The sequence below is a fragment of the Phascolarctos cinereus genome, unplaced genomic scaffold (genome assembly GCF_003287225.1).
Source record: "Phascolarctos cinereus isolate Bilbo 61053 unplaced genomic scaffold, phaCin_HiC Scaffold_4;HRSCAF=312, whole genome shotgun sequence".
Lineage (NCBI taxonomy): Eukaryota > Metazoa > Chordata > Mammalia > Diprotodontia > Phascolarctidae > Phascolarctos > Phascolarctos cinereus.
Genome location: NW_027555847.1, coordinates 685,997,141 through 686,012,956, shown reverse-complemented (window position 1 = coordinate 686,012,956; position 15,816 = coordinate 685,997,141). Strand labels below are relative to the sequence as shown.

At 39.3% G+C, this 15,816-nt stretch overlaps 1 protein-coding gene across 1 annotated transcript in view; it reads left to right on the top strand.

The window, feature by feature from the left end:
- Positions 1-15,816, top strand: part of EP400 (E1A binding protein p400) — a 262,063-nt gene that overhangs the window by 224,115 nt on the left and 22,132 nt on the right. Inside the window, 6 exon segments of the mRNA XM_078154252.1 lie at positions 744-940; positions 6,492-6,603; positions 9,914-10,057; positions 10,756-10,926; positions 11,261-11,344; positions 15,604-15,735. Of these exon segments, the coding sequence (XP_078010378.1) occupies positions 744-940; positions 6,492-6,603; positions 9,914-10,057; positions 10,756-10,926; positions 11,261-11,344; positions 15,604-15,735 (840 nt within the window).

The window sequence follows — 15,816 nt, the reverse complement described above, 5'->3', positions numbered from 1 at the left end:
CAAGCTCTGGCAGCTTCTACCAGGCTCATGAGGCTTCCAGTCCATTCCTCCTTAACAGAATGGAGGTCACTGGTAGCTAAGTTCAGAAATGCAGAGAACTAGGTTGGCCCTCAGGTGAGACTCAACTTGACTAATTATAGAGGTGTTGCAGTCTGTTTTGGTGGAGGGAACATCTACACCAGTGAAACTACCAGTCTCTGAAGTATTGTATATATTATGCTATACTGCTGAGTGCCCAGCAGCATTACTTGACTACTGATAATAGCTGGGAAAAATTGGGCAGATAATTGCCAGAAAGGAGGAGAGATATAGGCTTGGAGAAGAGCAAAGGCAAGAAATTTTGAAGAGAGCAAACCAAAGGACATCAGAACATTTTCCCTTCTGAAGTCTCAATGTATGTATGTCCCATGTTGGAAAAATTGGGCCCCCAACTCATTCCTTGTTTGCTCCCACCTCTCACCATTTGTTCTTGGCCACTAACCTCTTTTGACATGCTGCCTTGATGTGAGGATTAGAAGAAGAAGGCTGTTAAGGAGCCAGGTGGAAGGTCTGACTTGGAGGGTTAGGTATTTAATACCCTAAATCTTGGACAGGAAATCAGTATACAACCCTACGTGTCTTAAGAATTATTTTACATTTGAAAAGTTTGAGAGGGTCTTCTTATCTACATTTTTAGACCATATTTAAGCCAACTTTTTTTATTATTAATAGAATCAATACTAATGAACTTTTTCATTATTTAGGAACTGATGAAGAGTTTCAACAGAGACAAGCGGATATTTTGTGCCATTCTTTCTACCCACAGTCGCTCTACAGGTGTAAATCTTGTAGAAGCTGACACAGTTGTGTTTTATGACAATGACTTAAATCCAGTGATGGACGCAAAGGCTCAAGAATGGTGTGATCGAATTGGGAGATGCAAGGATATCCACATATACAGGTTGCATAGAACTGCTTTTCCATATTTTCTTTTTCAGTTTAAAATTAGGAGTTGATAATACACATAAAAAAGTAATAAGTGACAACTTACTGTACTAAAGTTTATCTGTGATATCATTGATATGGTTATTCCCTTCAGCAATGCAGATGGAACCTCACCATGCCTGCCCATCTTGTGTGACTCTTGTCTCTGTCTTCCCTTTCATTCACCATAGAGGGTGGGCTTCTATCTAATGTGCTGGTGGCCTTCCTCACTTCTTCTTGACATCGTTTGAGTCGAGCATATGGGCTGTCAGTTTTCCCTTGCTCTCACCACATGGTCAGCCCATCTTTTTTGAGCATTGATTTCTTTGATGACATCTTTTATTCCTTTGTAATTTCTATTTATGTGTGTTGTAGCCTGTTCATAGCCACCCCATGCTGTTCTATTGGCCTTGAGTGATAATGATTTTTAATTCTTTGTGGTCTGTAGGGTTTCTGACTTGCAGTAATACAGTACACCAGAATACATGGTTCTTGGTTTCGTGTGGAAATTTGGGGTCAGTGAAAGAACTTCCTTCCTTCCTTCCTTCCTTCCTTCCTTCCTTCCTTCCTTCCTTCCTTCCTTCCTTCCTTCCTTCCTTCCTTCCTTCCTTCCATTCATTAAGTGACGTGCCCAGGGTAACACAGCTAGTAAGTGTTAGGGGTCTGAGGCCAGATTTCAACTCAGGTCCTCAACTCCAAGGCCAGAGCTCTATCTACTGTGCCACCTAGCTGCCCCCCTGAACTTTGTGATTTCTAAAGGTAATCCAGCTTACTTAAACTTTGTAAATAGACAATGAATTGGGCCCAGAATTAAACAAAGGTAGAAAAACATTAATCTGTGAGTAAAGGAAGGAAACAGTAGTACTGATTGTCCAGTAAAAAAAGACATTTAAGAATGAAATTGAAAGTACCTCAGAGCTATACCCTTGGTCTTTTCTTCTCCCTTTATATTTTCTTGGTGACCTTATTGGTTCTCATGGCTTCACCCATCACCTCTATGCGCATGACTCCCAGATCTTCATATCCAGTCCCACATCTCTTTCCTGCTAGGTGTCTCTACCTTTCTATCTTCATAGGCATATCAAATTCAGCATTCCCAGAGCAGAACTCATCATCATTCCCCTGAATCTACCCCTCCTTCTGATCAAGGCACTGCTATCCTTGCAGTCACCCAAGTTTGTGGCCTGTCACTCATCTTCGTCTTTATCTTTTTCTCTGCCGTGCATATTCAGTGCACCAAATCTTGTTGGTTCTACTTCTGCACAACCTCTTATATCTGTACTCTTCTTTCCGCCCATACTACAATCTCTAATTCAGTCTTTTATTGCCACTCACCTGAACTACTGCAGTAACTTTCTGTTGGTTTCCCTGTATTTAGCTTTGCCTTTCTCCAATCTGCCCCACAAAGCTTCCAGTTTTCTGTTTCTAAATCATAGATCTAGCCATTGGTGCTTCCCTTTACCTCTTGGAATTTAAAGACCCTCTGATCTATCTTCAACTAATCTTTCCAGATTGACCACCTACTACTCGACTTCCTCCCTGCCCTAGAGTGCATTCTAGCCAGACTTGCTCACTGGAAAGTTATACTACAGTCTCTTTCCTGGTTCTGTGCCTTTTCATTTACCTCTGCCTCTTGGACTCCCAAACTCCCTTCAAACCTCATTTTTGTGCCACCTGCTATTAGAGGACCTTCCTGATTTCCCTAGTAATTAATAACTCTCTTTTTCTGTCCTCTGAAATTACTTTCTGTTTTGTATACATTTTGTAGGAACTTATTATTGTATATGTTGTTTCTACCATTAGATTGTAAATTCCTTGAGGTCAGGGAGTGTTTCATTTCTGTCTTTGTGTCCCAAGTACCTAGCTCAGTACTTGGACCATAATAATTGCTAAATGAATGATTGATGAATTGATTTAAATTTCAAGAATGACAGCAAACAAATGAAGAAGAAAAAGGTCTGCAAAAAAAATTTTTTTTTAACACCAAACACTTTTCACCATAAAGGAAGGTGGAGCCAGTATATTTGATCTTGGATGTACTTATGGGGAAGTTGAAATAACCTGATGAAAACAAAAATGAGAAAAGCAACTAGACTGCAATAAATATACATATACACAGAGGAAGTATGTGTTGGAGCTTTCATAGTTTCTAGGAATTGAAGGAGCAGTTCTCAGGGTATCTGAAAGAGGGAAAGATACTGAAGGTATGGAAAAAGAATATCACACTTTATTGACAGAAAAAAAATGGTGACTGAGGGAACCTCAACAATCAACCCACATATCTGCTTTCCCATTCATATAAAATTTTTTGAGACTATATATACATTGAGGGTATACTTTGTGATGATTTAAGAAGAGAAGAGTCAGGCTTTCTCAAGTGCCATGCCACAGTATACCGTGTCTTTACCATCATATAATTGACTGGAAAGTGTAGTAAACATCAGGTTTCACTATGTTTATTGGTTGTTGACCATAAAAAGTATTTAACTGAGTAGAGGAAAATGACATTTTAAAGACTCTTCCAACCTATGCATACATCAACATTATTCAGTGTTCTTTGAAACGTTTGACAAAAGATTCATTTTTCTACAAGCCTCTTTTATTATATCCAATAAGTAATAAACAAGGAGATGTTTATTTGCTGAAGGTATTCATTACTGTCATGGAGGAGATCCAGCACAAAATCAGAGTGAAAGAGGGATAGGCGATGAGGTCTTGTAGACCTTTCTTTTTTGAGATAACATTGTGTTGATTTCATTTGGCCCCATCTGAGTAAACACTCAAAAAAGTTTGGCCTAATTGCCCACACTGGAAAAGTCGTGGGGAAGAAGGCATGTTGTCCAGACAGTGATGTGCAGTATGGTAGGAAGCAGAAAAAGCTCATCTATCAGTACACACACACACACACACACACACACACACACACATTGTGCAGGCACCGTCAGTGCCCAGTGAGTGACGTCTAGAATTGATTAAGAGCTGGGTTGCCTTTGGGAAATTGCCAAGTTCTTTTAGTGACCCTAAGCTTTCCCCTGAAAGGAAGGCTTATTTTATAAATGACAATATTGTGCCAGTGATGCTATGTTGCTGTGAATCATGGAACACCATAGTCCCCAAAAATTCAATCAGTCACTCAAGTATTTATTAAACACTTAGTATTCTGTACTAGGCACTGTACTATGGACAAGGATGCAATTACAGTGAATGAAAAAATTCCTTTTCTCAAAGAGCTTACATTCTAATAGAGGAGATGGCAATAACATATAAATATGCACAGAATGAATAAAAAGGATAAATATAAATAAAACTAGTTAAATACAGGTTAATTAGAGAGGATAGCAGCAGTTGAAAGGATAATGAAAGGCTTCATCTAGACAGTCATGCTTGAGCATGACTCTCTTGAAGAGGGGGATTCTTTGAGGTGAAAATGAGGAGGGGAGTGTATGGTGGGAGCAGGAGACTGCCAGTGCAAATGCACAGAAACTGGAGATGAAGTTTCATGTTTGAGGAACTGAGAGAAGGTTAGTCTGGCTCCATCTCAGAGGGTGGGAAGAGGAGTCGTGTCCAGTGAAGCTGGAGAGATAGGTTGGAGCCAGTCTGTGAATGGCTTTAAAAACTAAACAGAATTTATATTTGATTCTAGAGGCAATAGGAATCTCAGGAGTTTATTGAGTAGGGAAGTGCCACAGTCAGATCTGTGCTTAAAGAAAATTACTTTGGCAGCATTGTGGAAGATGGCCTGAAGTGGGGAGAAACTTGAGGCAGGGAGGCTATGGTAAAGATCTAAGTGAAGGAGGCATCTGTGACTAGAGAGAAGGTATCAGATGCAAGAGAAGTGGTGGAGAGAGAAATGGCAAGATGTGGCAACAGATTAGCTATGTGAGGTGAGAAGTAGGGAGGAGCTGACAGGAAAAAACCAAGGTTACAAATCTGGGAAAATAGAAGAACATTGTTGTAACTATGAAGTACTTCTGTTGAATTACTTCAGCAGAATTAGAGAAGTCTGAGAGACGGGTGGTTTTTTGGGGAAAGATAATGAATTCAGTTTTGGACAGGTTGAGTTTGAGATGTCTTTAGTGCATCTAGTTTGAGTGTCTAATAGGCGAGTCATAATGTGAGATTGAAGCTTAGGGAAGAGACTGGTGTTGGATGTATAGATCTGGGAGTCATTGACAGAAAGAGAACAGTTAAATCCATGGGAATTGATGAAGTCCCTAAGAGAGTGTAGAGAGAAAAGAACAAAGGGCCTAGGACAACCACAGTTAGGGACTGTGATGTGGATGATGAATGAGCAAAGGAAACCGAGAAGCGGTTAGATGGGTAGGAGGAAAACCCAGGGAGTTTTGGTTCCCAAAAAGCCCAGAGAAGAGAGAGTATCTGGGAGGAGAGGGTGGTCAACAGTGTCAAATGCAGTAGATGGTTGAGAAAGATGAAGACTAAGAAAAGATTATCAGATTTGGCAATTGAGACATCACAGGTAATGTTGGAGAGAGCACTTTCAACCAAGTGTGGAGGTCAAGCCAGATTGAAAAGGGCTGGAGTGAGTGAAAAGAGAGAAAGTGGGGGCAATGACAATGAATTTAGATGGCTCTTTCTAGGAGTTTGGCTCAAAAAGAGTGGGGACTGTGTAGGACAAAAGTTTGATGGGATGGGATGGTCTTGGTGGAGGTTTTTTAAGGATTGAAATTGAGTATTGATATCTTTGTAATATCTGGAGAACTTGAGGAAGGCCACCCAGCATGTTGATTAGATCTCCTGTGGAACACTTACAGGGGAAAATTGGCAGTATTCATACAAGCTGGGCAGGCATTAAGGGGTTGTAATTTGCAACACTGAAGGGAGTGCACACATTGATGAGATCACAGATCCATTGGCATATGTACAAAGCTAGTATGTTTTGATTGATGTTCAGTATAACTGAACCAATGGTTCTAGGGTATGGTTGTTGAAAAATGACTGTATTTATCATTTTCAAAAGTGAAATATGTGAAATTTTGTTGTTTTCTTTTCAGTAGTGGCTTATAAATAATGGTAAAACAATCTACTCAGGTCATTGTTTTCTAATTTTAATAGATGTTGATGGGTTTTTGTGAAGGGTCACACATGATCTTTCTTTACAGAACAAATAATTTAAAGACAGAATCAGTATCTAGGTACCTAGACAATGAATTGCACGTAGTAGGCATTTAATAAATTTATGAATTGAAAATAAAGAGTTGAACAAAAAAGTTATTTTTAAGTAGAGTGGTTTGCCTGTTTATTTCTGCTTTATTTAATCTTTCAGATGGCTTATTTGAAGTATGTCTAAAATAAGGAGAATTTAATATAGATTTCTTTTATCAGTAAAAAACATTCTTAATCCTACAAGCATTTATTAGTTGCTGCTTTGTGCCAGACATTGTGCTAGATTGAGGGGATATACATATGACTCCAAGTTATGAGTTAAGAATATTATTAATTTAGTTTTGAAATATATGAATTGACATGAAAGCGCTAATGTTTAATTTTGTATCTGGTATTTTCTCTAGGCTTGTAAGTGGTAATTCTGTAGAAGAAAAGCTGTTGAAGAATGGTACCAAAGATTTAATTAGAGAAGTAGCAGCTCAAGGAAATGACTATACCATGGCATTCTTAACTCAGGTATTTAACTTTTGGTAAAACAGGAAGGGTGTGTTTCTGAAGTAATTCCTCATTAGGAATTTTAGATTGTGTCTACACTTAAATCTAGCTCTTGGTGCACTAAATTGTATGACCTACCTGAGCAGCTGGACATACTTTGGAAGGAAATGACTCACGTCAATCTCACTATGATATTCAGTGACTGAAATGCAAATGTGGGAATAAGTGTGGATAGTAAGAACTATATTAGAAAATGTTCATCAGGAATAAGGAGTGAGAGAGGTCAGAGACTTGTGGACTACAGAAAAGTTTCATGTCTATACATCATGAGATGCTACTTTCTTTGAGAAAAGAATTGAAAGGCATTGGACTTAGTATGCAACGAGTAATCTCATGAAAAAGGAAATTGGTCATATTTTAACATAAAGAAGTAATTTGTTATTGATAGAATAACTTGTTACTGGTAATACTCACATCATTTATCTGTGTCTGTTCAGACCCCAGACTTGATGTAGCAAAGACCAAAATTAGCTAGAGGAAAGAATAAAAACATGACGATATAACATGTAATGAAAACGACTCTGTCCTGACCTATTTAAATGAGTTGTTGAGGGTAGGAAATGGAATAAGAATGGAAGAAAGGACAACTACAACAACTACAATAATTTCATACAGAAATCTAACTGATGTAAATGAATTCCCATAACAAGGAGACCAAAAGAATCTAAAAATGACTTAATCAGCAAACATTTGATTTACTTGCCATGTGGAAAATTATGGAAGATAAGCACAATATCACTTTAGAATAAAAACTCATTCGTGTTTATATTCTAAAGAGAAGAGATGACATATGATGATATGTATTCTAGAGAAAGATGATAGGGGCAGCTAGGTGGTGCAGTGAATAGAGCTGTGGCCTTGGAGTTAGGAGGACCTGAGTTCAAATCCAGCCTCAGACACTAAACATTTACTAGCTGTGTGACCTTGGGCAAGTCACTTAACCCCAATCGCCTCACCCCCTCACCAAAAAAAAAAAAAGCAAAAAAAAAAAAGCGAGATGATAGAAGACTGAGCAGTATTGCCTCATGAAACAGAAAGCAGGAATGGAGGGCAAAATCAGTTGAAAGAAAGCTTGGTTATTGTGCAGAATCATCCCAAGGGCCTTGAAGTATGAAAACGGAAGGACAGCAAACAGAATTAAAATGGAAAAGATCTGCAAAGATTTCTAAAACAAATTCTTTCCATTATCAAAGACAGTGAATCCATAACACTTGGACTGTTAGCTTTTATAGACCTGCATGTGCTTATAGAGGAGATAGAAATGGTGCAGAAGAGACCAAAGAAGTGAAAAGCAGCTGGCTTAGTCATGGAGATCCTTGCTGAGGGCTATGCAATTGTGACAGTGTTGAGGGATCAGTTCTCAGGCTCTCTGAAGGAGGAGAAGACCAAAGGTGTGAAAAAATCTTGGACCTTCATAATACAGAAAAAAGGCAGCTGAAGGAACATCCACCACTACTGATCTATATTCCTGATCTCCCATCTAGATGAAATGTTTATGAGAATTGTCTACAGATGCATTGATGGCATCTTAGGTGAAGGCATTAGTAGGGAGCAAACAGATTTTAGCTAATGATATTCCACAGTAGACTACATCTTTGCCATCACACAGTTGATTGAAAGATGTAGAGAATACAAGATACTCTTGTGTTTATTGTTTGTTAATTATAAGTATTTGATCAGTAGAACAGAATACTGCCTAACAGCTCTTTTTCAACAAGGAGTTCCTCCTACACAGATCAGAATTATCTAATACTCCTTGAGAGATAAAGCAACAGGAGCAACTAGGTGGTGCAGTTTATAGAGGTCCAGCCTTGGAGTCAGGAGAACCTGAGTTCAAATCTGGCCTCAGACACTTGACCCTTACTGGCTGTATGACCCTGGGCAAGTCACTCAACCCCGATTGCCTCACCAAGAAAGAATGAAAGAAAGAAAGAAAGAAAAGAAAGAAGGAAAGAAAGAAAGAAAGAAAGAGAGAGAGAAATAGCAAGTATTACATAAGGCAAAGTATACACACACACACACACACACACAGAGTGAGTTGGGCACATGATTAAACAGGAGGAGAAGAGTAGGCCAAATTGCCTTCAGGAAATTTCAGAGTTCCTTAAATTACCCAGAATTTCTCCTCTCTTTCAATTACCAGTATTTTTCTGGTAGTGATATATGCCTGTAGTCATGGATACCAAAGTGTCTGAAGATTAAAAATTAGCATTACACTGGAGACAATGGAAGGGGCAAGGCGGGTAGAGTCAGGCTGCAGTATATAGCAAGGCACTACAACGAACCTGCGTAAAGGATGTCATCAAAGAAATATTATAGAAAAAAAGATAGGTGGTCACTGGGGAGAGGGAAGGACAACTGACAGTCAACTAGGATGCTTGCTGTGTTGGGAGAACTTGAGGAAGACTGGCCTGCAGGACATTGGGTGGTCCCCTTGTGGTGAGCTTATGGGAGGACGTGGACAAGATCACCTAATGGGGGCAGGCCAGACTGGCTTTCCATCTGCATTGCTGGAGAGAGCACTTGGGTGGTGGGAGCATTGCCATTACTCTGTGACCATGGACAGATCATTGAACCTTTCAGTGTCCCAGCCATGTCTCTGAGACCACAGCCTGCATCAGTAGAGGAAGGTCCCACTGGAGCATTTTCCTATACTGATGAAATCACAGGTCTAAGCCCTTTCCTCCCTCCCCTGGCCTCTGTAATTTCTCCCCAAAGCTCTGAAAGTAAGAGAAAACAAATATTTGTTCTGGCTTGTTATAAACTACATATGGGGTGAGAAGTTTCTTCTTAAAAGTGGACTTTTATCCTCTTGGTTATTATCCCCCTATGTTCTGTTAAAGAAGGAGAGGCAGCATACCTTGAGTAGACCAAGGAGAGAAGCTTCCCAAAGCACATGTGGTAATTTTCAGGGTGAGAACCCTGATGTAGTGAAAGAAGGTCTGACTGGAAGCCTGCAGACCTGGCCTGGAACTGTCACTCATCCTTGATAGCTGTGTGATTCTGGGTCACTTTACCCTCCTGAGCCTCATCTGTAAAAGGGGTGTATTGAACTTGAGGATCTCTCAGCCTTTTCTGCTTTCCTGAAGACCTCTAACTTCTACTTTGAAGGACAGAAGTTTCGGAGACAACATTTCCTTAATGTTAAATATTCCCTTTTAGGAGGTTTAGATGTTCTTAAATGAATGCTAATGAAATGTCAGATTCAAATCATTGCCAACAGAAGAATTATGCTGACAGTTAACCGTACCATTTTTTCTTTTCCTCCCAGCAAACTATCCAGGAACTCTTTGAGGTCCATTCTCCTATGGATGATACTGGCTTCCGAGTGAAAGCTGAGGAATTTGTTCTTCTCTCTCAGGAACCTCCTGTGGCTGAAACAATTGCCCCCAAGGTTGCGAAACCTTTTATAGAGGTAAGAAATAGTGGCAGAAATGGGAGAAATGAGTCAATGGAATAAGATAAAAATGGGAAGTTTGCTTTGGCTTTTAATTTTATACTTAATGTTCCAAAACTTAACATTATTTTGACTTAGATTTTATACCAAATTTACTTTTCCCCCCAGAAAGCAAACCTTTTAAAAAATCCCACAAAATATGTATTTTTATTCCTAATGAATTTCAGCTTTCTAGTCCCTCCTTTTCTTAGAGTTATTTTTAACTTTTCAATATTTAGGTATTTAGAAAAACTAAAATATTTTCTATCTGATAGAAGCACTAATATATTTTAGACAAGATTTAATGTAGCTATATTTTGATATGTACGTTTGGGTTTCTCTCTGATGCATATAGCCTTTTTTTTCAGTAGTCTGTCTATAATAAACCTTCAATGTAGTATTAATTGAATATCAAAAATCAGAATGTGAGAAATAAATGAATTGTTGGAAATTCTATTTTTTAATATATGATTCTAGAAGTTACCCCACTGTTGTTGGTTCAACAGGCGATAAAAACTATATAGTAATCTTTTTAGAGAGGCAACTGATCTGGTCATTTATTGAAATCAGAGCCTTCCATTTTCTCTAGTCAAATGATGGTTGAGTCTGAAAACAGGCTAAAGGATTCAAAAACTTGGGTTTAAATCTTCCTTTTCCCAAACCTTTTGTTTTAAAAGGCTTTGAACAGCATTGAACAAGAGGACGAAGAAGAGCCAGTCAAGCACGCAGAGGAAGTAAGAATGACTGACATGGAATCTCTCCCCACGACTTTCATCTCAGACCTGGATGACTTAAAATGTGAAGAAGAGCCTTCACAGAGGGAAGAATTATTTGCCGTTGTTGACCAAGTACATATTTTCTCTCATAAATCGTTCATGCTTATAACAGTAAGGGGACAGCTGATTGATATATTCAGAAATGCTGCATTTTGCTAGAAGCATTAAAAAAAAGATTAGTCGTGATCCATTATGTGAATTAAATACTTGTCAGCTGATCAGAGTTAAAGTATAGAGATCTGCCTGAAGGCAGAGGAATGGGCTAGTGAAACCCTCCAAGTCTCTTCCAGCGTTATATCTTATTTAGAGTAGTGTTTGTGTTCTTCAGAAAGCACAATAAAATTGGCTCAAATATTTTTTTAAAAGAACTTGGTAGTAACTGAACTTTAAAATATTTTTCAAATAGCTTACTCCCATAGAGAAATATGCATTGAATTATCTGGAGCTCTTCCACGTTTCTGGTGATGAGAGTGGACAAAGAATAATAGAGGTAGGCCTTCGTTATGAATGAATTCTGAATTCTGAGGGTCTGAGTTGTATGAAGACCCCAGTGGGTACTTGGTTTAGGTATTTGTTGTTTTGTTTTCCCATTTTTGTATACTTTCATTGGCACAAAATAACCAGTAAGGTAGTCATGGGCATTGACTTACTCTTTTGACTTGGGCTTCATAGTTGTAGAGTTAAAGTGTTACAAGGTCATATAATTAACATAAAGTGTCACAACTAAGAAGTTTAAAGGACTTTATGGAAACTTCATCAGTTTCTTTTTCCCTTTTTTGATTTGGACCTGTGACTTTCATCCATGTAAGGATTTCCTGGTGTGGGAAATGTCCCTCCACCAGCGGAGACGGGAAACGTGACTGTGACTGGTCGTATCAGAACGTTGTCTTGGGGCAGCTGTAAGTTAAATGACTTGCCTGTGGCCATGTAGCGAGGCAATACTTGAACCCTTGTCTTTCTGACTCCAAGGCTAGCCTTGTATTCACTGTTCATTACTTATGCTCTCAATGACTACTTATTGCCCCATTTAGCAGAGTTCCTAAACTTTAGACAGAAATGAGATGGATTCCATAAAACACATGGACATTTTTATAATTGTACCCATGTAGTTTGCTTTTTCTATTGACTGTGCAGAAGTATGATATGGTCCCATGGAAAGAACATTGGAAGAAAAGTCAGATACCTGAAGCGCACTCTGGGTTCACCTAAACAAACTACATGACGCGGGGGTAGTGCTCGGCACATACTGAATGCTTAAGAAATGCTTGTTGACCCCAGTAAACCTATAGATGAAATTGGATTAGATGATTTCTGAGGTCTGTTCTGGTTCAAATAAATCCTCGTGTGATAGTGGGAAGAACACTGAATCCAGAGTTAGTGGACCTGGTCTGAATCTTGACTTTGCTACTGTGACTTGTACAACCTGTCTGAGTCTCAGTTCCCTTATCTGTAAAATTAAGGCCCTGGGCTAGATGACTTGTAAGGTCCTATCCAGCTCTAAATCCTATGAGGGAAAGGGAGGGAACAAGCAGTGATTAAGCACTTTCTTTGTGCCAGGCACTGTAACTGAGCACTTTTTACAAATATGATCTCATTTGATCCTCACAACAACCCTGGGAGGTAGGTACTATTTTGATCTCCATTTTACAGATGAGGAAGTTGAGGCAGACAGCAGTTAAGTGACTTGCCCAGGGTAACACAGCTATTATGTGTCTGAGGCTGGATTTGAACTCAGGTCTTCCTGATTCCAGGCCCAGTGTTCTATCCACTACACCACCTATAAGGAAGTTTCACTAAATGATTATTGTTGTATTTGTTAATTAATAGAAAGTTATATTAGAATAAGAAAATCCTGGAGTTGAAAGGAATCTTACATGTCTCATGTAACCTATAATCAGAAACAGGAATTCCTTTACAATATCTGTGGGAGAATCTTCTCTAGCGTTTCAGCCACAGGGACTCACTATCTTACAAGGCAACCCGTTCCATTATTGGACACTCCTAAATATTAGAAAGTTCTTCCTTTAATTAATTTAAAACCTGCCTCCCCCTGTCTTCCGCTCATTGGCCCTGGTTCTGTCCCCTGGAGCAATTTGTCTTCAAATATCAGAAGACTGCTCTTGTGCCCTCCAACAACTTATTCTTTGGGCAAAGCATGTCAGTGTCTTCAGTGGCTCCTGAGAGTCTTTCATCCTCCTCTGGATCTGGTGCTGAGACCTGAACGCATTTCCCCATGTGTAGTTTGAGCAGTGTAGAACAGAATGATACCATCTCTCCCTTGGGTCTAGGCACTCTTCTTCTTATACTAGGGTCGATGATCAGGCTAGATTTTTAGGGTCGGGCCTATCATATATTTGATTCATATCAAGTCTGTGGTCAACTAAAACCTTAAGTCTTCTTCAGATGAGCTGTCTTTAAGCCATTCGTTTTGTATCTGGTCCTCATACAATTGGTTTGGTTTATTTTGTTTTATTTTTGGAACTAACCTCTGGACTTTACATTGATCTCATGGTGCAGTGGGAAGAATGCTGGGCTTGGAGTCTAGAGAGTGCCAGGTCCAAATCGAACTTCTGACCCTTAATGGCTTTCTGAACAAGGCTGAGTCATTTAAACTCTGAACCTCATTCCCCACATATGGGACAAGGAGGCTCTGACATTTGGAGTACCTATCTTACAAGGTGGTGTGATAATCAAATGAGATAATAGCATCTACTTTGTAAACATCAAAGTGATACAAACATATCAGCTGCCCTCCTCCTTACCCTCATCCTCATCTTGTTCTCATCTGCTTTGATGGAGTTCGGATAGAAATGGTTCCAGAACTGGTCACTGAGCCTGCCAATATTTTTAAATAATTAATATTCTACAGACTATTGCATGGGTGGATAAAAGATCTCCTGGTTCGATAAAGGTAGTAGGATGCAAGCTTCTTCTCTGTAGGTTCCTTGAAAGTACTCTCGATACAGCTTGAGTGGCAGACAGGACCACAGCGATGACTTGCACCTCGTCCTGGTTTTAGGTAGTTTGGGTCTTCTCTGCTAGGTGTCTGTGTTGTGAAAGGTTTTTTTTTTTATTCCGTGTCCTTTGGAGATTGTTAGTACTTGGTATGTTTGTTCACAAGTTTTATGGACTGGTGGTTTGCCTGGGCAGTTGTGGACAATGGTCCAGCCTGTGATAACGAGCCTGTTCTAGGATTGTTGATTAGTAGAGCTCTCCCAAAGATTGTGAAGACTGTATTTGGAGCACAGGGTATTTATCATCAGTTGGTCCGTGGAAGATTATGAGCTTCTGGGGTGTAAGAGAAGGGGAAGAGAAGGAGGATTTCTGTAGTGCCTGTTACGTGCCAGGAACTGTGCTAAGCACTTCACAAATATTATCTCATTTGATCCTCACAACAATCTAGACGAACAGAGAAGTCAGGTGACTTGCCCAAGGTCACACAATTATTAAATATCTGAGGATGGATTTGAATTCAAGTCTTCCTGACTCTTGGCCTGGCACTCTGTCTACTGGACCACCTAGTTGCCTCTATAATTCTAGTCATGAGGTTTTGGGAGGTATTTGGTTGGCACTAAATATTCACAGCCTGCAGTGATGTATTTCACTACTACTGTCATTTCCTTGTGTCATCCATGTTATTCATATTACCATTATTATTATTTGGGCCAAGCCTGTGATTTCATTAGTAGCAGAAATTTCTTACATAAAAAAGAAAATCTTAGCATGGATTGGCTTATAGTTAATGAAACTATGTTGGCTTATTGTTCTCATCATTTCTCATTCTAAGAGCTCACAAAACATCTTTTGATAATCTCTTCTAAAATGTTGTCATAGATTGGTGGTGAATGTAACTGGTCTGTAGTTTGCACGATTTCCCTTTTCTTTCTGAAAATCAGACCTTGTCTCCATATCCTTCTTGTTCTCATCTCCACAATTCCTTCACTACAGTGATTTCATCTGCAGATTCTTTTCCCATCCTGATTTATCATTCATTTGGGCCAGGGCTTATTTAATTCTGCTCATTTAATGTACTGCTGGGGGTTTTCTTACTACATTTTCATCCATCCTGGGCTTTGCTTTCTTTTAACCATCCATGTTTGTTTTATATTTTCCAGTTTAAAGGCCTTGTCTAACTTAGTAAAGAAGGTGTAAGCAAAAGGTAATGAGGAAGTTTAACTTCATTGTCCTTTGATGACACACTTTGCACACGAGGAAGTGACCTGTTCCTTCCCTGTTCTTCCTGTTCCAGACATCCCAGAGTGCCCTTTTCTTTTCCTTAGTCATTATCCCAAGTCTCAGCTTATCCTGGGTTTCAGTTTTCCTAAGAGTATATTGTTATAGCTCTCCATCAGCCTTTTGTATGTCTTTCTCATTCCAGCATCTGTATACCAACTCTGAGCTGCCCAGGGAGCTTCCTTCCGTGTGTAGTCACATTGGTCTCATTAGGTGCTTTCCCACTCTCTTCCTCGTCAGATTCATTTATGATTAGTGTCAGAACTCATTCAGTCCCATCCCTCTTCAGCTGTCTCTTCTTTTAGAGCCATAGGCCGAGAGATCATGCCTGTGACTTTTCTGAACTTTTGAAATCTGCTTTCCTAAAGTCTAGGGCTTACGTCTCACTGTGTCCCCAAGGGTCTTCTCCTTCCCACGCTTGACTATCAGGACTCAAATGACACGGTCACTTTCTACTGATGAATATTTAAAAAATCTAAACATGTAAAGCTTCCTTGTTGTTCAATTTTGAAATAGAGGAAATTGAAGAATGTGAAGAAAATTTGGGAACTCCGTCATATGAGAGAATTGAAGGAAAAAGCAGAAAGCATGTTTCTAGAGGAGGAAGAGGAGTTATTGACTTACACGAGGGAAGATGCCTCTAATAAGGTACCTATCCTTGCATAAATGCAATGTGTGATATCTTACATTATAGGACGATAAAATCTGCTACTGAAAAGTTTTCAGAGT